This window comes from Hyperolius riggenbachi, chromosome 5 (genome assembly GCF_040937935.1).
Source record: "Hyperolius riggenbachi isolate aHypRig1 chromosome 5, aHypRig1.pri, whole genome shotgun sequence".
NCBI classification, from domain to species: Eukaryota; Metazoa; Chordata; class Amphibia; order Anura; family Hyperoliidae; genus Hyperolius; species Hyperolius riggenbachi.
This window is the reverse complement of record NC_090650.1, coordinates 16,754,041-16,776,497: the sequence shown is the minus strand read 5'-3', so window position 1 is coordinate 16,776,497 and position 22,457 is coordinate 16,754,041. Positions and strand designations below refer to the sequence as shown.

Genomic DNA, 22,457 nt, shown 5'->3' with positions numbered 1-22,457 from the left:
AAAGTTTGTAGCGCTCGCTGTGCTACTCTGATAAGGTGTGTTAACTTTGATAAGGAGTGATATCTCTGATAAGGCGTGTTAACTTGGATAAGGCATGCCATTTGTCTTAGCGAATCAAGCCCTATGTATTTTAAGCTGTAAAACAGAGCTAATGACCCTTAAAAAAAACGTTCCTGCAGTAAAACCTTATCTCAATCTGTGTCTTAAGGTGCGTACACACGCACTACGGCCGCCAACGACGGGTCTGTCAGACCCTCCTGCTGGGCGGACTTTCAGGCGACAGTAGCACGTGTGTACGCGCTGTCGACGTACTGATAAGGCTGTATCTGAGCGATCCGCTGAGAGGATCGTTCAAAAACAGCCTTATCAGTCCGCCGACAGTACGTACACACGCGCTACTGTTGCCTGAAAGTCCGCCCAGCAGGAGGGTCTGACGGACCCGTCGTTGGCAGCCCTAGTGCGTGTGTATGCACCTTTACTGTTTAAGCTACTCAGAAAACAGGACTGGGTTCCACTGAATAGCTCAGATAAGCTCTTTTGCATAAATAACAACTCAAGTGTTTTTCACTCTTCCTGTACTGGAAAACAACGAGACTTTTTTCTTTGCTACTAATGGTCTATTTCTTAGCTGTACTACACATACAATTCATTATCTCATAAGATTATTTTCACTTCAGATCTGCGTATAGAAATAAAAAAAATGAATAAGTAAAACAACGCCAGAAATGTGTAGGAAAAATGGTGGTATGGGAATGCTGGCATGCTTAATGTATCACATGAGGAAGTACCCGCTATAGGCCACACCCACTTTCTGACCACCCAACTACAGCTTCACCCCACAAAAATACCCTTCTGGGTTTCAGCAATTCTCACAATGCTCTCAAACCATAGAAAATCAACCCCAAATGTATGAAATGTATGTGGTTATTTCACATACAGAGGGTGGCGGGATCCAAATGTTTTCCATTCAGAATGCCTGAGGCCTGAGATGTTCTGCTGAAGAGCGGATGGATGAGGCCTTGCAATCCTCCATCGCACATTGAAGAAGAGAGAAGAATCCAGGGCGGTGTCATTCACCAAGGTTTATTAAACAAGAATTTTCCAAAAACCGAGATTTTAAACTGTGAGGTAATGATAATTGTTAGAAAGAGTTCAGAAAGGAAAGTCCCAGTACATTCAGCGCTACTTCTTGGCCTGTCCTTCCAGCAGGTCCTTGGCCTCGTTGATTTTGGCGGCAAGGTACGGGGACCCGCCTGCGGGGGAGGAAACAGGAAGAGAAGGTCAGGCTCCGGTTGGTAACATAAAAATATGACAAATTACTGATGAGTAAAAAAATTCTCCTAACATACAAACACACACTAACAAAGGAAGACCAAAACAAATGATTGCCAATCAAAACCAGCAGCTGCCAAACAATTCACTGCCAGCTGATTAATTAACCACTTTATCCACCAATACAGTATATCTACGTCCTCTGTAACGTCATCTACAATACAATCAATACAAGGACATAGATAGAAGTCTAGTAGCTGACGCACAGGTGTGCATGAGTGGGCTTGCTCCTGTGCACCATAAATTGTGACAAGAACATAATCTAAATTTTGTTGTAAACGGTAGAAATAGTCAAACAAAATGTGTTTTTTGATCTACAGTAGCACTTTTTATTTTTAAACTGGTATTGGTAAAACTGAGAAATGTGTTTTTTCTATTTCTTTCCCCTTTTTCCCATTAAAATGCATAGAAAACAAATTTGTTTGAGGGGAAAAAACACCATACAATAAAAGTGTAAAAGTGTGTAAGTGTGTGTGTGTGTGTGTGTGTGTGTGTGTGTGTGTGTGTGTGTGTGTGTGTGTGTGTGTGTGTGTGTGTGTGTGTGTGTGTGTGTGTGTGTGTGTGTGTGTGTGTGTGTGTGTGTGTGTGTGTGTGTGTGTGTGTGTGTGTGTGTGTGTGTGTGTGTTTAGGTGTCATAAGTATGGATAAAGTTGTTGCTGATTAAATAGGGACATACGGTAGCTAAAATGTCAAAACTGCTCTGGTCCATGAAGGGGAAACAAAGTCTGGATGCTCAGTGGTTAAACTAAATCTGACATAACTCTAGGTACCCAAGGCAAGGTTCTAATCTCCCATCTCAACAGAACACTCGTGTTTGACGAGGAGCTGTCCACCAGGTCATGAGAGGTGGAGTATTCCATCCACAACTGCCACACTTTTTCAAACTTGCGCAGGCTATTGCGATTAGGTAAGAATGCCCTTTTATACCATGTAATTGCTTTGTTCATTCCTTGTGCCCATGAGGCTATAGAAGGAGAAGAGTAAGCAACCACCTTGTGAAATACCTCCCGCCTCCCATAAGAGCACATAAACTTGACCAGAATAATCTGATACAGTGTGAAAGTAGAATCAGTATAGAGACCAAGGAGAGATTTAGGATCCAATGTGTACAAAGCTATAGAAAGAAAGACATCAGTATAAGCTCTTTACCTTTGTCTGGGTGATTCAGCAGCATTATCCGCCTGTGGGCTTCTCTGATCTTGGTTTTGTTTGCAGTCGGGCTGCAATGCAAAATAACTTGAGTCAGTTGTTTACATGAAGGAGCGCTGGACGAATTCCAGGATGAAGGTAGCCGATGCGTCTTAAAGTGATATTCTGACTTAATATTCATTAAAATGTATTTTCCTATGTTTTATTACCCATACAGTTACCTTATTTGCTTTTGTGCACACGTAATATTGTCTGTTTACAAATTACAATTTTCCAAAGTACAGTTTAACTGCTCTGAAAGCTGCCACTGCATTTTATTGCATAGCTGCTGTATTTATATAATATAATGTATGCTGTGATCACTTCTCAGCTCTCTCTGCTTCTACTATGTGTGCAGATCAGTTTCCTCATGCTGTTGGGTGTATACATATTGTAGATGAGAACGGAATGTAAACTAAAGATAATGTAATCACCAGTTCGGATGCAGCAGGAAGCTTCCCACTGAAGAAGAAAGTGGTGTGTTTAACTGTTTAAATGCTGTTCTGCTAACTTTTTTTTTTGTGCTAGTAGGTTTTATGCCCAAAAATAATCTTTTAGAGCAAAGAAGAAATACTGAGTTTTATACCACTGTAAAGGGTACCTATGACTTGAGAAAATGCAAAAGTTAAATTTTTACCATGGTAGAAGGAGGCCACTGGATAATTAATCCAAAGGCTTCTCCCATCCCCCTCGCCGTTCCAGCACCAGGTACCTCCTGAAGCTCCTTGACAAGGGCAGGCGCTCGCGACTGCGCAGTTGCATGGAGACTGTTGGGCTCGGCTTTTTTCGCTGAGCACGAGCAGCTCCGTGCTACTGCCCAGGCGCGAGCCATCTGCACCAAGCAGCCATCCGCCTTCACAGCCGTGAGCTTCCTGGGGGTCTGGTGTAGTGGTCCAGAGGAGGACGTGGAAAGCCTGGGGAGGAGCCAGGGCTTCCCTCTACCTCTTTTTCAAAAAGTAACAGGTGTGCTTTAAAAAAAAGGAGGAACTTTAGTGAAAAGGGGGAAAAAAATAAATCAATACATTGCAAAGTGAGAAGTTAAAAATAGAAGAGAGATCAAGACATTTATTGATATCCGCCATGTAATTTGATCATGTTGTTTGATCCACAATCAGCCTGCAAGTCATCATCTTTACTACTGGAAGACATGAATCAAACCAGACAACACCAAGTGCCATTATCTGTAACCCAAGGCTGTGGAGTCGGTACAAAAACCATCCAACTCAGACTCCTCAGTTTATGAAACCACCGATTCCAGGTACCCAAAATTAATTACTCCGACTCCTCAACTCCAACTCCACAGTTTAAAAAACACCCCTTCCAGCACCTCCCCATTAAATCTACAAGTGTTTAAAGGAAACCTAAACCGGAAATAAAAAAATGGGTTTCCCTTACCTGGAGCTTCTACCAGCCCCATGCAGCCATCCTGTGCCCTCATAGTCACTCACTGCTGCTCCAGTCCCCCGCCACCAGCTAGTTCTGCTTCTACCAGCCCCATGCAGCCATCCTGTGCCCTCATAGTCACTCACTGCTGCTCCAGTCCCCCGCCACCAGCTAGTTCTGCTTCTACCAGCCCCATGCAGCCATCCTGTGCCCTCATAGTCACTCACTGCTGCTCCAGTCCCCCACCACCAGCTAGTTCTGCTTCTACCAGCCCCATGCAGCCATCCTGTGCCCTCATAGTCACTCACTGCTGCTCCAGTCCCCCGCCACCAGCTAGTTCTGCTTCTACCAGCCCCATGCAGCCATCCTGTGCCCTCATAGTCACTCATGGCTCTTCCGGTCCCCCACTGCCAGCTTATTTCATTTTTTGCCGACTGAGAGTCGGCCAGCCGCCATGCGTACTTTTTTATGCATTCCCACTGGTGCAGGAAACTATTGCGGATATTAACAAATACATTTTACACGTTACGGGTGCAATGCGTAAAATTTTACGGATTGCACCCGGCCGTAACGCGTAAAAATGTACGCGTTAATGTCCGCGATAGCATCCTGCACCAGCAGGAATGCGTAAAAAGGTGCGCATGGCAGCCAGCCGACTCCCAATCTGCGAAAAAGAAACTAGCTGGCAGCGGGGGACCAGAAGAGCCATGAGTGACTGCGAGGGCACAGGATGGCTGCAGAGGGCTGGTAGAAGCTCCAGGTAAGTGAAACTTTTTTTTTTCGGTTTAGGTTTCCTTTAAATGTCCAAACTCAAGGTGGAGAGCCTGGATTTTGTGTTTTATAAATTGTATTTGATCCTTTGTGGCTAGGATTCTATCTAGTGCTCTCCCTCTTCCCCTGTTAGTGATCTTAACACACAGCTTGCTGGTGTGTCCGTATGGTACATATGCAGGTACTAGCAGCTCCCTTGCAGGATTAGTTAGATGCACCATCTGTCCCAGGGAGGACGGTAAGGATATGTGCTCCTATTCCCTAGATAGGTTTTGATGTGCTGAATGTGTGCATGTCTGTGCTATGCATGTTACAGGGCCAGAGTTAGGACACCTACGACACTGGGCTACCTCTACGCGGTAAATTTCAATTCCAGCAAAAGCTGGTTAGGCCTTTACTTCTACGCGGTGTATGTGACTACGCAAGAGACTTTATTCTTGTAACGAAGATCTCAGCTTTTAACTTAGCTGTAGGGACAGTATTGATTTCAACTGCACAGCCCTGCTATAACCATACCCACTAACAATGTGATAGGCTAGGATATACCTATGCACAGAGGGAAATATTGTTGGAAACAATGGTTATTTCCCACAATGCAACAAGGCTCAAATACAGTAAACTGTCCGGACCCAGGTCCTGATATTACGCCATTAGGGAAAAGGTCAGCTACTGATTGGAATGAAATTCAGTCCTTGGTTACAGTTCCCCTTTAAAGGGAACCTTAACTGAGAGGTATATGGACGTTTACTTTTAAACAATACCAGTTGCTTGTCAGTCCTGCTGATCTCTTTAGGGGCCCATACATCTAACGATTTTCCCGCTGATATACAGCAGATTCGATCACTGTGATTGAATCTGCTGTGAAATCGTTGCACAAACGTTGAGCGAACGATCGATTTCCGACCGAAATCGTTCGTTCCCATCGATTCCCGTCCGTGCGGAAGATTTTGCTCGACTCTCTGGCGGGTCGGGAGTGCATCGATAGTGGCGTTCGAATGTCCGGCGACCGACGCAATACATTACCTGTTCCACCGGCGCGTGTCCCCGCTGTCAACGCTGCTACTTCTTCGCGCTGGGCTCCGAGTCCGGCAGGCTTCACTTCTTCCTGTCCCAGCAGGAAGTTTAAACAGTAGAGCGCCCTTTACTGTTTAAACTTCCCCGGACAGGAAGTGAAGCTGTAGCCCTGAAGCCGAGCGCGGAGAAGAAGACAGCGGAGACCGGGGGACTCGCACCGGCCGGATCAGGCAATGTATGCGGGGTGATGGTGAATCAATTTCAGCAAGAAGAGCAATCTGTTTGCAGTAAAGGCAGCCATACGATCCCTCTCTGATCAGATTCGATCAGAGAGGGATCTATCTGTTGGTTGATCTGATGGCAAATCGACCAGTGTATGGCCACCTTTTGGCTGCAGTAGTGTCTGAATAACACCTGAAACAAGCATGCAGCTCATCCAGGACTTCAGTCAGAGCAGCTGATCTGCATGCTTGTTCAGGGGCTGTGCCTACAAGTATTAGAGACACAGGATCTGCAGGAGAGCCAGGCAACTGGTATTATTTTAATAGAATAAATCCATATCCTTCTCAGTTTAGGTTCCAGTTCAGGCTGATGTACCTTTTATGCACAGCATCTGTAAAAAAACTCAGATTTACAGTTTGTAGGTATTGAAAATTGAATTTATGGACCATTGAAGAAAAAAGTAAGCAGTTAAAATCTGACAAACCCGACATGTTTTCAACTAGTCTATCTCCTCATGGGGGATTCTCAGGGTTGTCTGTTTTCAAAAGCATTTCCTAAACGGCAGTTGCTCAGTCTAAACGCCAAAATAGTGTGCAAGTGATTAGGGAGGCTGGCCGGCATCTTACTATTCTGGCAGTTAAACTGCCATTCAGGAAATGCTTGAGAATCCCCCATAACCAAAAACCCTGAGAATCCCCTATGAGGAGATGGACTAGTCCAAAACCTGTCAGTTCGGTCAGATTTTACCTGCTTACTTTTTCGTTTTAGTGGTCCTTTAACCATGTATGTTCATCTGGCTGGCTTTGGTCATGAAAGTGATTGATCGGCATTTAACTGATGGACAAGCAATTTTTCAGCTCTTCAAACTCCACCCCTGCTAGCTGTCATCAACCATGTGACTACCAGAGTGCCAAAGCAATGTCGGAGCAAGTAGGGGTGACAGGCACTCTTGTCTATCAGCCACGAGTGACAGCTCCTGCTTAGACGTCTCTCTGGGGGCGTGGACGTTTATCTGGGGGCGTGCCACCAGATAAAGGGCGGGACACTGGCCATTCCTATACCATAACTCTGCCCACAAGCTGCCTTGCACCTCTGCCCACCCATTAAATATACCCAAGTTTGGGCAATGACATGTCAGCGCGCAGGGCTACTAGAAGGGCGTGGCACAGGACTACTGTAAGCAGGCCAGGAAGACACCAGTATTCCCAGCATGCAACTGAACAGGCTTCCCAGGTCACATGACAACATTTTTAATAACAAATTTCACCTACACAGCTGCAACAATGCAAGTTATCTATACGCTGAATGATGTACAATGCTGCTTTCAATCTTAAAGGGATACCTTAGTCCAAACAAAAAATGTAAACACTGGGGGAGCAGGCATGTGTAGTGGGCTCTCTTGATGCCCGATGCTCCACCCGTTCTCCACCATTGGCCTCCATTACTCTCTGCGCACTCTCCAAAGCTACTTCCTGGTCGGTGAAGACTGCGCAGACACTGCCCGGCGACACGTGGCCTTGATCACGCGGCCAGGAGCGCTCTGTGCATGCGCGCTACGTAGTTGTGACTTAGTGCGCATGCACAGAGCGCTCCTGGCCGCGTGATCAAGGAAATGTGTCGCCGTGCAGCGCCTGTGCAGTCTTCAGCGACCAGGAAGTAGCTTTGAAGGGTTGATACAGAGTAATAGAGGTGGATGGAGGAGAATGGGTGGAGCATCGGGCATCAGGAGAGCCCACTAACTACACAAGCCTGCTCCCCCCGTTTTTAAATTTTCTTTTGGACGCCTTTATCCTTTGAGGAACTCCAGTGAAAATAATGTAATAAGAAAAGTGCTTCATTTTTACAATAATTATGCATAAATGATTTAGTCAGTGTTTGCCCATTGTAAAATCTTTCATCTCCCTTATTTACATTCTGACATTTATCACATGGTGGTATTTTTATTGCTGGCAGGTGATGTCAGTGGAAGGAGATGCTGCTTGCTTTTTTGGCAGCTGGAAACAGCTGTTATTTCCTACAATGCAATGAGGTGCACAGACAGGAAACTGCCAGGACCATGGTCCTCACAGTTTCCTGTGGGAGGGGTTTCACCACAATATCGGCCATGTCACGACTTGTAGAATAACCTCATCTCATCCATAATAGGTAGTTAGATCTGTCAGAGAACTACTCACCTGACTCCTAGCACCAGTGAGGCTTCCCTTTTATTCATTTTGGGGTCAAAGCCCCCTCTGTAATATCCAGCAAATGCCTGGAAATAAAAATAAAATATATATTTATTTACAATTTTTCTGCTGTTGGAAGGCTGCCATCCTCCTTCTCTAACAAAACAACACCAATTGCCTGGCCTCTGTGCTGAGGCTCCAGCTCTAAAGGTGGCCATACACTTATAGATTTGCAGCAGATTCGACCATCAGATTTCTGTCAGATACCTGTCAATTCGAATCTGACAGGAATCTGATGTGTGCCACACACTAGGAACAGATTTCCAATAGATTTTGGAATGCGTAATATGTTGGCGCTTTATAAATACAATAAATAAATAAAAATGAAATCTATTGGAAATCGATCTAAATGCATTATTGGACCATTAGATTAAATGCAACTCTATGCCAGCAGCAGATCGACCTAGATTTTCCATCCTGTCAGATAGATCAAATCTATCAAAATCGATCGAAATTGGCCACAAATCGATCAGCTGATTTGATAGAATTGATTTGTGATCGATTGATTCCATAAAATCGATTAATACTATAAAGGTAGCCATACACTGGTCGATTTGCCATCAGATTCGACCAACAGATAGATCCCTCTCTGATCGAATCTGATCAGAGAGGGATCGTATGGCTACCTTTACAGCAAACAGATTGTGAACCGATTTCAGCCTGAAACCGTTCACAATCTGTGGTGGTGGTGCTGCTGCTGCCCCCGCCCGCATACATTACCTGCTCCGCCGGCGCGACTCCAGTCCCCCGGTCACCGCAGCTCTGTCTCCGCTCTGGTCTCCAGGTCCAGCATGCTTTGCTTCTTCCTGCCCGGCAGGACGTTTAAACAGTAGAGGGCGCTCTACTGTTTAAACTTCCTGCCGGGTTAGAAGAAGTGAGGCATGCCGGACCTGGAGACCAGAGCGCAGACAGAGCTGCGGTGACCGGGGGACTGGAGTCGCGCCGGCGGAGCAGGTAATGTATTGTCGCTCTATTGCGTCGGTCGTCGGGCACTCGAACGCCGCTAGCGACGCGCTCCCTACCCGCGGGCGATCGACGGTAATTTTCCGCACGGAGCGATCGACGGGATCGGACGAAATGGATCGAAATTCGGCGTGTAGCGCGAACGATTGGCAGCAGATTCGATCCCAGTGATCGAATCTGCTGTCGAAACGGCGGCAAATCGGGCCAGTGTATGGCCAGCTTAAGTCACTGGCCCAAAATGAGCTGCAGATCAGATACTGTGACTGGTGGGACGACTCCACTGGCTGCATGCTTGTGACTCGCACACAACTAAAGCAAAAAGCTCAGCAGGACAGCCAGGCAACTGGCATTGTTTATAAGGGAATAAAGATGGCACCCTCTGTATTCCTCTGACAACAGGTCCCCTTTAAGTGAGGGTTCACACATACATCTTGGGAAAAGCATGCTTTTTACCGCATAGGTGTTTGTGCATTTTTTATATGTGGACTTCCCCTGCTTTTCCATTGTGTTTTTTCCATCCAGAGTCAGAAGACAGGAACAGGAAACACATCATCAGACATAATATACTTATAGCCGGATTGTCAGCCATAAAATCAAATTGCATTTACCCACTGCTCTGTGTTTATTATGCAGTCTGCATTCTGACCCTGCAATGTAAGCATTTAAATCATAAATGTTTCTGCGGAAATTAATCTTATCTCAGTCAACCTGGCTCTATTCTGGTACATTGCAGGGGAGAGGGAAGCGTGTTATCTCTCCTCCCACATTCCTGCTCCTCACCGATTGGCTGAGGGCAGTTCAGTGTGACACGAGGCTGAGAAGGGAAATAAACCTCACCCCTCTGCAGAAGGTGCTGAAATACAATCTTTGCTGTGCTCACAACATGTGTTTACAATGCAAGCTAGATATAGATAGGAAAGTGCTGTTTCTCTGAGAAAAAGAAAAAAAAGAATACGACTAAGGGAGAAAATGACATCAGGATTGGCTTCAGTCAGAGGCAGTAAACATGGAAAATGCCTGAAAGCATTGTCTTTATTTACTATATAACATTCACTGAAATCAAAACATGAACAGTACAATACATGTGTTATGTAAGTAGAACAAGTATTTATCTCCTTATTTATGTTAGGTTTTTTCCCTGGAATAGTATGGCTGTCCCTGCTGCTATAAAAATCATGATAAAAGGCACATTAAGAAACACAGTACCTATACATTTCAGTTGAAATACAATGAGTGTGATTTGTAGACAGCATGCAAAAAGTGCAGGAGGACAGTCCTTTAAAGAGAACCCGAGGTGGGGATCTTAGAGTTAAATCTATACACAGAGGCTGGGTCTGGCTATAGTGCCCAGCCTCTGTTGCTAGTTGAATCCCTGCTAAGTGCCCCCTGCACTCCGCTCTCCCCCCATAAATTACAGCCGCGCTGTCGACACTGAGCGTGTCGCAGCGGGCTCTGTTTACCTTTCTAGTGACACTCACGCCGCTCCCCCGTCTCCTGCAGAGCGCCGATCCCGCCCACGTCCCTTCCCTCACCGCTGATTGGAGGAAAGGGACGCGGGCGGGGACTGGGACTCTGCAGGAGGCGGGGGGAGCGGCGTGAGTGGCACTAGAAAGGTAAACAGAGCCCGACAGCGCGGCTGTCATTTATGGGCTAGTGCAGAGCGCAGGGGGGATTTAGGGGGGATTCAACTAGCAACAGAGGTTGGGCACTATAGCCAGACCCAGCCCCTGTGTATAGATTTAATTCTAAGATCCCCACCTTGGGTTCTCTTTAAAGGGACACTGTAGGCAATTAATCTTCCCCTTTTAGTCTCCAGATGTAGGGCTGTTAAATGACCAGCAATATAAATCAACCGTTCGCCATGAAACGGTTGGTAAACCCCGCCTCACGTCACAAAGTCCGAAGCTGTGGCCACCCCCACTGTGTTGACGCGGCCCACTCCTGAGTCATCTGGTCGCGGTTACCAAGCTGAGGGCAGTATGCCAGCAACACAGTGGAGGTGGACTCAGATCTACAGACTTTGTGGCAGGCTCCAGGCAAAACCCGCCGTGGTTTTATTTTAAAGGGGTAGGGAGTAGGTGCTTTATATTCCCATTCATTCACCAGACCTACATTAGAGGACTTTAAAGGGTATATTCAGTGAAAAATGTTCCCCCGGTTTAAGTTACCTAGGGCTTCTTTCAGCCGTCTGTAGTCGTTCTGGTCCCCCGGCGTCATTCCGCTCTGATCCCCGTAGCAGCTGTAGCCCTCAGAAAACTGGCCAACTCAGCCAGTCGCCAGCCACTGCACATGCAGGGATGAGAGTGGATTGATGGTGAGGGACCAGAACAACTACAGGTCGAGGCGACCGGTGTTCATAAATGTATGTACCTACCTTTGTGTATTTTATTACACCGGAGGTACTCTTTAAATAGAAGTAACCCTTTACTTTCTGGAGTTAACACCCAGAAGCTGTTCAGTGCAATGTCTGCGCAGTTCGGCAGGCCGCACATGCACACTTGTGAAATCTCAGCCGACATGGCTGAGCTCGTGGTGGCCACCAGAACGCCATGCGAGCGTGCTCACATCAGGCACGGCCTCACATGCATTGCTGTCAGTAATGTGAGCGCTCGCGCACGGCTACTGTGATGTCACAAATACACAGCCTGCCGAACTGCACAGATGCCGTAGCCATTGCACCGAACAGCTTTCATGTCAAGGCTGGCGACACAGCTGAGGGTCGGGGCCGTTTTCTGAGTAACTGGAGGAAGTCGGGGTCGGGAGGGAGCAGTCACAAGAGTAGGTACATGCTTTTATTAACGCCTGCCACCTCGGATATCCCTTAAGGGGAAGATTAATTGCATTTTAGTTTACAGTGGAGGTACTCTTTAAATAGAAGTAACCCATTACTTTCTGGTATTAACTCACAGACTTTGGCAGGGTCTGGATGGCTTGCTTGACCTGAGGCTCCAGGTGCTTGAAGGCCTGCAGAGCGTAGCGACCTGAAGAACAGAGACAAACAGGCTTGAGAACAGACTTGAATCACGCCTTTTAGATTGTGTATATTACATAATAATAATAATAATATGATAGAACATTAGGCTATGACTATGGTAGGATTAGACTGTGAGCTCCTCTGAGGACAGCCAGTGACATGACTATGTACTCTGTAATGTGCTGCAGGAGAGGTCAGTGCTATATAAATACATAATAATAATATGGTAGGACATTAGGCTATGGCTATGGTAGGATTAGACTGTGAGCTCTTTTGAAGACAGTCAGTGACATGATTATGTACTCTGTAATGTGCTGCAGGAGATGTCAGTGCTATATAAATACATAATAATAATATGGTAGGACATTAGGCTATGACTATGGTAGGATTAGATTGTGAGCTCCTCTGAGGACAGTCAGTGACATGACTATGTACTCTAATGTGCTGCAGGAGATGTCAGTGCTATATAAATACATAATAATAATAATATGGTAGGACATTACACTATGACTATGGTAGGATTAGAGTGTGAGCTCCTCTGAGGACAGTCAGTGACATGACTATGTACTATGTAAAGTGCTGCAGAAGATGTCAGTGCTATATAAATACATAATAATAATATGGTAGGACATTAGACTATGTCTATGGTAGGATTAGACTGTGAGCTCCTCTGCAAACAGTCAGTGACATGACTATGTACTCTGTAATGTGCTGCAGGAGATGTCAGTGCTATATAAATACATAATAATAATATGGTAGGACATTAGACTATGACTATGGTAGGATTAGATTGTGAGCTCCTCTGAGGACAGTCAGTGACATGACTATGTACTCTGTAATGTGCTGCAGAAGATGTCAGTGCTATATAAATACATAATAATATGGTAGAACATAAGAGTATGACTATGGAAGGATTAGATTGTGAGGGTTGGGGTTGGTGTTATGTGGCAATGACTAGGTTGGCTTGTTAAGTCTTGCGGCAATATTCTGTACTAATTGCAGGTGGTGCAGGTCTCTGTTTGGAAGGCCTGTATAAAGAACATAGCAGTAGTCAAGCCGTGATGGGATGAAGGTGTAGGTAGGACATTATAATTAGACTATGAAAGGATTAGAGTGTGAGCTCCTCTGAGGACAGTCAGTGACATGACTATGTACTCTATAAAGTGCTGCAGAAGATGTCAGTGCTATATAAATACATAATAATAATATGGTAGGACATTAGACTATGACTATGGTAGGATTAGAGTGTGAGCTCCTCTGAGGACAGTCAGCGACATTAATTAATGTGCTTTGTGCATTATTGTGGAAAATGTCAGTGTTGTAGCTATATAAAGATGTTCGTGCTATATAAATACATAATAATATGGTAGGTCTTTAAACTATGACTGTGGTAGGATTAGAGTGTGAGCTCCTCTGAGGACAGTCAGTGACATGACTATGTACTCAGTAATATGCTGCAGATGATGTCAGTGCTGTATAAATACATAATAATAATAATATGGTGGGACATTAGACTATGACTATGGTAGGATTAGATTGTGAGCTCCTCTGAGGACAGTCAGTGACATGACTATGTACACTGTACAGTGCTGCAGAAGATGTCAGTGCTATATAAATACATGATAATAATAATATGGTAGGGCATTAGACTATGACTATGGTAGGATTAGATTGTGAGCCCCTCTGAGGACAGTCAGTGACATGACGCCTTTTAGATTGTGTATATTACATAATAATAATAATAATATGATAGAACATTAGGCTATGACTATGGTAGGATTAGACTGTGAGCTCTTTTGAAGACAGTCAGTGACATGACTATGTACTCTGTAATGTGCTGCAGGAGATGTCAGGGCTATATAAATACATAATAATAATATGGTAGGACATTAGACTAGGACTATGGTAGGATTAGATTGTGAGCCCCTCTGAGGACAGTCAGTGACATGACTATGTACTCTGTAATGTGCTGCAGAAGATGCCAGTGTTATATAAATACATAATAATAATAATATGGTAGGACATTAGGCTATGACTATGGTAGGATTAGATTGTGAGCCCCTCTGAGGACAGTCAGTGACATGACTATGTACTCTGTAATGTGCTGCAGAAGATGTCAGTGCTAACTGAAGATACTTGGGAAAAAAAAAAAAAAAAGTTTCATTTACATGGGACTTCTCCCAGCCCCTGCAGCTGCCCTGTCCCAGTACTCAAAGATCCTCTGGCTCCCCGCCATGGCTCCATTTCTTTCACTGCGCCTGCGCAGCCCTGGCCGAGCACATCCTAGTTCGTGCTCCCGCAGCCGGTAGCTGCATGCGCAGTACGAGAGTATATCTACCATGCCTACGCGGGAGCATGAACGAGGATGTGCGTGGCCAGGGCTGTGCAGGCGCAGTGCATGGTGACCTGCGAAACAGAAAGTGAGCTGCGGTGGGGGATCAGAGGATCGTTCCAGTACAGCGCAGGCACAGGACGGCTGCAGGGAGCTGGCAGAAGCCCCAGGTAAGTGAATCTCTTTTTTTCACCTATCTTTAGATCCGCTTGAAAGGACCACTGCAGCGAAAAAAGGAAGCAGTTAAAATCTGACAGAACCGACAGGTTTTGGACTAGTCCATCTCCTCATGGGGGAGTTTTCTTTGTTTTCAGAAGTATTTCCAGAACAGCAGTTTAACTGTCAAAACAGTAAGATACCAGCCAAGCTCCTTACTCACTTGCACACTATTTTGGCAGTTAGATTTTGCAACTGCCGTTCAGGAAATCAAAGAAAACCCTGAGAATCCCCCATGAGGAGATGGAATAGCCTAAAACTTATTCATTTTTTTCAGATTTGAACTGCTTTGTTTTTTCGCCCGAATAGTCCTTTAAAGTGGTGTGCACAAACAGCATGTTCTTCCAGTGTTCGTTCCAAAGGTTGAAAGGGCGGTCTGCCCTTTGGGTCCCCTGACATGTGCCTGTTTTACTGCACAACTTGGAGTTACCCAGTATCAACAAACATTAATCCCTGCAACCGACAACGAGACTCACCAGCGAACCCTGCAGCGGCGATGGCCAGGCCTGCGGCTATCATAGTGCTCGCCTGCAAAACAAAAACAGCCATAAAACATTGGAGACGAAACCTAGGCACTCGCCGACTTTTACATGTTTGACCTGACTCTTTTGGGGCAAAAAAACAACAACAAATACCTCGGTAGAGGTAAACTTCTGGATCATCAGACAGCTTCCCCTGCCCTTCTCCACCAGGTTGTTAAAGCTATGTAACAATTCCCTTAGGCACTTATCAGTTGGCAAAAAGGAGTTTTGCATGCAATGAGCGAATTCATGCTTCAAAATAAGTTTTTTCCGTGCATGCAAATTCCCTAATGCAATTTATAAGCAGAAGAGTGATTCCCCATTGACTTCCAACATCTATACGGCAAACACATTTTCGCAATTATTTGTGTTTGCCTCTACCTTGAAAATAGTGATTGGCATCACAAACGTGCTGCTATACCAATCGCAATTTACATTTAAAACGCTATAAACATGTTATCGTGGTGCCCTTGCGGTCAGCAGAATACGAGCACGCCGCTGACTTAAAGGGAACCTTAACCGAGTTTTTATTTTAAAAAAATTCACTTACCTGGGGCTTCCCCCAGCCCCCTGCAGCCGCCCTGTGCCCACACCGTCACTCACCAATCATCTGGTCCCCCACTGTTTCGTTTTCAGCGACTGATCAGTTGCCAAGCAGTACCGTCCTTCATCACGCTCCCGTCCCTGTGCGCAGTACACATACGTATTACACGTACTGCACAGGCGCAAGAGGGATGACAGTGCGCTTGAGGACACGTGCTGCTGGAAACGAAACTAAGCCACGGCGGGGGACCGGATGATCGGTGAGTGACTGCGGCTGCAGGGAGGCTGGGGGAAGCCCCAGGTAAGTGAAACTTTTTTTATTTGAACTCGGTTAAGGTTCCCTTTAATCAGAGCGCAGAGGGTGGTCAAGGGCGCTCACTCTTTGCGCATTCGTGAGTTTTTTTGTGTAACATAAATAATAATAAATATTTTTGCTAAGGAGGAGCCACCCAATGCTCCGCCCTCTCCTTCAACATGGCCGCCTCCAGTGACAGCTTGAGGTCATTATGCACGTGATGGTCCCAGGCCCCGCCCTCTCCCGCGCTCACCATGATGCCGCCCGGGAAGCGTGAAGTAAGCTCTAGCGGGCACGTCTCATAGCGACAGCCTCAGCCTCCTCCCGGGCTAATGTGCGCTTTCTGCAGGGTGACGTCACTTCCTGTATGAAAGTCCGAATAATCCCGCCCTATACACCCATGTTAGTCCCGAGCGAGATGGACTAGAGCGGCAGTGACGTCACTTCCTGTTACGTGCCCCGCCTTCTACACCCAAACGAGCAAATGTAGATTGAGCTGAGGAGCCTCTGACATCACTTCCGTTCCCGCTTAGCCCGCATGCTATTGGCTGGTCTTTAGTCACTTGGTGATATAAGCTCTCTTCTTGGAGAATCGGCTCTTCTGAATCGGCTCCCACTAAAGAGCCGGCTCTTACGGCTCTCAATCGGCTCTTCATTAAATATCACTAGTAGTGATGGGAATTCCGGCTCTTCTTGGAGAATCGGCTCTTCTGAATCGGCTCCCATTAAAGAGCCGGCTCTTATGGCTCTCAATCGGCTCTTCATTAAATATCACTCTGGCTCGGACAATCCCTCCTGCTACTGCTATGCTCCGCCCCATACACTCTTACAAGCTGCACGAGGAGGACTACATCTCCCAGCATGCCTCAGCGCCCTTTATTACACAGCAAAGCAGAGCTGTGTGGGGCGGCTGAGGCATCGGCTCTTTCAAAACTGAGAGCCGGCTCTTGTCTTTTGCAGCAAAGAGCCGGCTCTTGGAGCCGGCTCGTTCGCGAACGACCCATCACTACTTTATTGTTCACGCACAGAGCAGCAGCAGTGACAGTTAGTGATGGGAATTCCGGCTCTTCTCTGAGAATCGGCTCTTCTGAATCGGCTCCCACTGAGCCGGCTCTTAGGGCTCTCAATCTGCTCTTCATTAAATATCACTAGACACCACTCAGAATCGGAGTAAAAGCCCCGCCCCCGTCTCCATGACAACTGCAGACTGCTTTTATGACTGGGGCAATCCCTCCTGCTACTGCTCTGCTCCACCACATACACTCCTACAAGCTGCAAGAGGAGGACTACATCTCCCAGCATGCCTCAGCGCCCTTTATTACACAGCAAATCAGAGCTGTGTGGGGCGGCTGAGGCATCGGCTCTTTCAAAACTGAGAACCGGCTCTTGTCGTTCGCAGCAAAGAGCCGGCTCTTGGAGCCGGCTCGTTCACGAACGACCCATCACTAGTGACAGTGTGAATAGTCAGCCCTAGAAGCTGTATTAGTGGCTGCTCTGCCTTTCACATGGGAGACCAGGGTTGGAATCCTGGCTAGGGTCCTACCTATTCAGTACGGAGTCCTTGGACAAAACTCCCAACTGTTCCACTTTTGGAGGGACAACCCTTCTTTGGGAGCCCTGTCCCTCTTACTCCCTCATTTGTCCCTCTTTCAGGACTATATATATATATATATATATATATATATATATATATATATATATATATAAAATTTGACGCTACACATTATTCCGATTGTTTAAATTGATATATTCCTAACTTTAAAATAAGAAAAAGGCACAGAGAGCCCAATATGGTGTAGTATGCTCAGGACAATGGTGAATAATGTAATGTGAGAAGGTTTTACTCAAAAACAAGGGTTACTGCTGAAACAACTACTGTGAATGCAGGTGAGGAGATTACACCTGTCCTCACTCGGGTTTAAGGTCGCTCTCTGTAGATAGAAGAAAGGTAGGGGTGGGTCCACCTTCCACCAGGGGTGGACACTATAATGACTTTGATGAATAGAGGCTCCTGCAGAAAAAAAAAACAATAATTAAAAGTTTTAAAATATGCTGGGGAGGCAGTGGTGGACTTACCTCAGAAAACAAACTAGACTACTTGTCTGGCATAAATAAACACTTTATTAGTACCCCAATGGATGCAACGCGTTTCGCAGGACCAAGCCCGCTTCATCAAGCAATAAAACAGGACAAACAGTAGCTCTCAGGTACGGTGACCATACGTCCCGCTTTACCCGGGACGCGTCCCGCCTTCGGGGGGCGCTGTCCCAGGCTGCATGAGGTCCCGGGAAACGTCCCGCTTTTAGCAGCGGGACGTCCCGGCCTCGGGACTCTGGCCACCGTACAGTGAACTAGCCGCAGCGTCTACTAGACGCTGCGCTAGTTCATTCCCCGCAGCCCCGCTCCAGCCTGCAATGTTCTCCTCCGGCAGGCACAGGCAGAGCAGGGCTACGGGAAGATGGCGTCCGGAGGCGGAGCCCTGTATTGGAGACTATTTGTCTCCAGTACAGGGCTCCGCCTCCGGACGCCATCTTGCCGTAGCCCTGCTCTGCCTGTGAGAGGCTGAGCGGGAGATTGAAGATCGTCCAGGCCAGGGGGAGCTGCACACACCAGAGGCCGGCTGCGTGAGGGGACGTCTTCTGCCAGATGAGTAAATGCTTTTTCTTGCAGGTGAAGTGTTTGCCCACATTTTGTACTGACATATTTGCCCAAATTGTGTTCATTTTGTACTGACATGTTTGCCCGCAGTGCGTTTATCTTGTACTGACATGTTTGCCTGCAGTGCGTTTATCTTGTACTGACATGTTTGCCCGCAGTGCGTTTATCTTGTACTGATATGTTTGCCCGCAGTGCGTTTATCTTGTACTGACATGTTTGCCCGCAGTGCATTTATCTTGTACTGACATGTTTGCCCGCAGTGCATTTATCTTGTACTGACATGTTTGCCCGCAGTGCGTTTATCTTGTACTGACATGTTTGCCCGCAGTGCGTTTATCTTGTACTGACATGTTTGCCCGCAGTGCATTTATCTTGTACTGACATGTTTGCCCGCAGTGCGTTTATCTTGTACTGACATGTTTGCCCGCAGTGCGTTTATCTTGTACTGGCATGCTTGCCCGCCGTGCGTTCATTTTGTATTAACATGTTGCCCGCAGTGCGTTTATTTTGTACTGACATGTTTGCCCCCATTGCGTTTATTTTGTACTGACATGTTTGCCCGCAGTGCGTTTATTTTGTGCTGAAATGTTGCCCGCAATGCGTTTATTTTGTGCTGAAATGTTGCCCATTGCGTTTATTTTATGCTGACATGTTGCCCGCAATGCGTTTATTTTGTGCTGAAATGTTGCCCGCAATGCGTTTATTTTGTGCTGAAATGTTGCCCATTGCGTTTATTTTGTGGTGTCTGGGGTAACTGTTGCTGCATTTATTATTTAATGGTCATAGTTGGCTGTGTTTGCTGCTTTGGGGTTATGGCATACTATTAAATAGCATCACACAGTTTCTGCACACCTATGATGTGAATCCACGTTTGACCACATTACGGCGTAAACACTGCTTTCTTATGCCTCGCTGTTGCATCATTACGTTAGCTCCGCCCATAGAATGTCATGGCCACGCCCATTTTTCGCACGCGCTGCAGACACCACATTTTTTGCGCCGCATCCCCTATTCTTCGCCGCGGCGCCGCCCCCCTTCCCCCCCATTCCCCCCGTCCCAGGTTGAGCCTTCAAAAATCTGGTCACTCTATCTCAGGTAGCACGTATAGCACCTCTGTCTAGGCGGCAGAGGCGCTATACGTGCTACCTGAGCTACTGTTTGTCCCCTGTTTTATTGCCTGATGAAGCGGGCTTGGTCCTGCGAAACGCGTTGCACATCAGTTCTGCACATTAGGGTTGCTTGTAATCGAAATTAGGAGTAGCACTTCCTGCCCGCGAGAGAGGGGGGGTTAACTTACCAATGCCTCCTTAGCCGATGCACTCAACTTGCGTTCCACGTAATTCCCATGCTTCCTCCTTCAACCCGGAAGGAGGAAGCATGGGAGTGACGTAGAATGTGAGTGGAGCGCATCGGTTAAGGCGGCAGCATGGGTAAGTTAACCCCCCTCTTTTGCGGGTAATTTACAAAGCCTTTCAAGGAGTTCGAAGACTTATTCGACCTGTATGGCCACATAGTTTCAACGGGAGGACGTCGGTGGAACGAGGCCACAGAGATTCTGAGCCTTCCCTCTCCATAGATGAGTATTTTTTTCTCGTTTATAATTGCTATAAGCCAGTGTCTCAAGGACTGCCTTTCCTTACAGCATGTATGGCTGTAGCTGTCTTGCCCCTATGCCAGCACAGTCCATGTGTTTATGGTGTGAGTAGTGCAGTTCGTCACTCCCTGGAATTTTGAGACTGATTTATGTGCATCATGTGTACTCTATTATGGTAGAACATGACTGTCTTTATATGCACGAAAGTAATCAAGCTGAAATCAATATTTGCCACTAATCTCTGCAATATAGTGAGTATATAGATTGGAATATAGGCCTTGATTCACTAAACCGTGATAACTCAAATATCACACCTTATCAAAGATCACACCTTATGAAAAGATATCACACCTTATCAAAGTTATCACACCTTATCACAGTAGCATAGCAAGCGGTACGAACTTATGCCTGTTAATTGGCAATGGCACTCGTCCTACCCTGAGCCCCTGCGGGTTCGTAGCACTCTCTATACTACTTTGATAAGGTGTGATATCTTTGATAAGGAGTGACATCTTTGATAAGGTGTGATAACTTTGATATGGTGTGATATCTTTGATAAGGTGTGATATTTGAGTTATCACAGTTTAGTGAATCAAGCCCATACAGTGAAACTAAAGCACTGAATTCTTTCTTAACAAAATTGTAATTTCCTTTTTAAAGTGAGTCTGTAATGTAATAAGAGAGATATGGAGGCTGCCATATTTTTTTTTAAAGGATACCCGAGGTGACATGTGACATGATGAGATAGACATGTGTATGTACAGTGCCAAGCACACAAATACCTATGCTGTGTTCCTTTTTTGCTTTCTCTGCTTGAAAGAGTTAAATATCAGGTATGTAAGTGGCTGACTCAGTCCTGACCCTCACTGATAAAAAATTCCAACTATAAAACACTTTCCTAGCAGAAAATGGCTTCTGAGAGCAAGAAAGAGGTAAAAAGGGGAACTTCTTATCAGTGAGGGTCACACTGTAGTCACTTCCTGTCTGAGTCAGGACTGAGTCAGCCACTTACATACCTGATATTTAACTCTTTCAGGCAGAGAAAGAAAAAAAAGGAACACAGACTAGTTATTTGTGTGCTAGGCACTGTACATACACATGTCTATCTCATCATGTCACATGTCAGTTCGGGTATCATTTAAACCAGGGGTCTCAAACTCGCGGCCCGCGGGCCGTTTGCGGCCTTTGATACAATATTTTGTGGCCCTCGCAGGCAAAAGCTTCCTTATAGTTCGCTTCATTGCTCCCAAGTAATCCGCAGCATCCCCGCCGCTAAACAAGGGCTGCAGAGCCCCCAAATCGCCCGGGGGGCAATCCGCCGGCATTTCCTGGAAGGGGCAGAGCTCTCAGCTTCAGCTCTGCCCCTCCTGACGTCAATCATCGCACGGATCACCGCCTCTCCCTGCCCCTCTCTGTGAACGAAGAATGAGAGGGGCGGGCAGAGGCGGCGATGCGCCGCGATTGTGAAATTCCTTATGCGGCCCAGCCTCATCCTGACTTTGCCTCCTGCGGTCCCCCAGGTAAATTGAGTTTGAGACCCCTGCTTTAAACAGTGTCAAGTGCTTGGCTATACTGCTAATACTATAAGCCACTAACCCAGGAGTATACAGATCAGGTACTCTGATTAAACTGTGACCACAGTAACCGCATGCTTGTCTCAGGTATGTGATTCAGGCATTACTGAAGCCAGAAAGATTAGGAGGGAAGCTGGGCAACTGGCAGGCCCGGATTTCTCTCACAGGAGTCTATAGACAGAGATGTCCTGCCACCTTAGATTTCGCCCTCCAGGAGTCTACCAACCCTCTCCCAATCTGCACCATAAGTGTGCTGGCTGTCCCAGCTGTCACTTTTCCCTTACTTCCCTTGCCCGTCATAGGTAGCTACAGGTGTCCCTTAGGTAGCCAGACGTGCCCTCAATATTAAGTAGCTAGAGGTGCCCCTGACTGAAGGGAGATCTGGTCAGTGGAATGCCGAGAACTGGGTGAGTAACTTCTCATTTACACTCTCATCAGGACTCTGCATACGGAAGAAGAGAGGAGGCGCTTGGGGAGAGAAGTGGGCTGCCTTTCCATCATCAGGTGCCTGTAGGCACAAGCCTACAGTGCCTTATGGTAAATCCAGCTCTGGCAACTGGCATAAATATGACAACCTCCATATTTTTCTCACTACTAGCTCACTGTAAGGCTGAGTACACACACCTCAACTGTGCCATGGACGGTACAGGGG

The 22,457-nt window shown here is 46.4% G+C and overlaps 1 protein-coding gene across 1 annotated transcript; it reads right to left on the bottom strand.

Annotated features, from left to right (window-relative positions):
* Window positions 1–1,067: 1,067 nt before the first annotated feature.
* Window positions 1,068–16,411, bottom strand: DNAJC19 (DnaJ heat shock protein family (Hsp40) member C19). Its single transcript, XM_068238509.1, has 6 exons — window positions 16,233–16,411; window positions 15,097–15,148; window positions 12,006–12,079; window positions 8,085–8,161; window positions 2,482–2,552; window positions 1,068–1,253 (listed from the first exon to the last, which is right to left on the bottom strand). Exons 1-6 carry the CDS (start codon window positions 16,233–16,235, stop codon window positions 1,183–1,185), a joined length of 348 nt encoding a protein of 115 aa, XP_068094610.1. The 5' UTR covers window positions 16,236–16,411; the 3' UTR covers window positions 1,068–1,182.
* Between the last annotated feature and the right edge of the window lie 6,046 nt (window positions 16,412–22,457).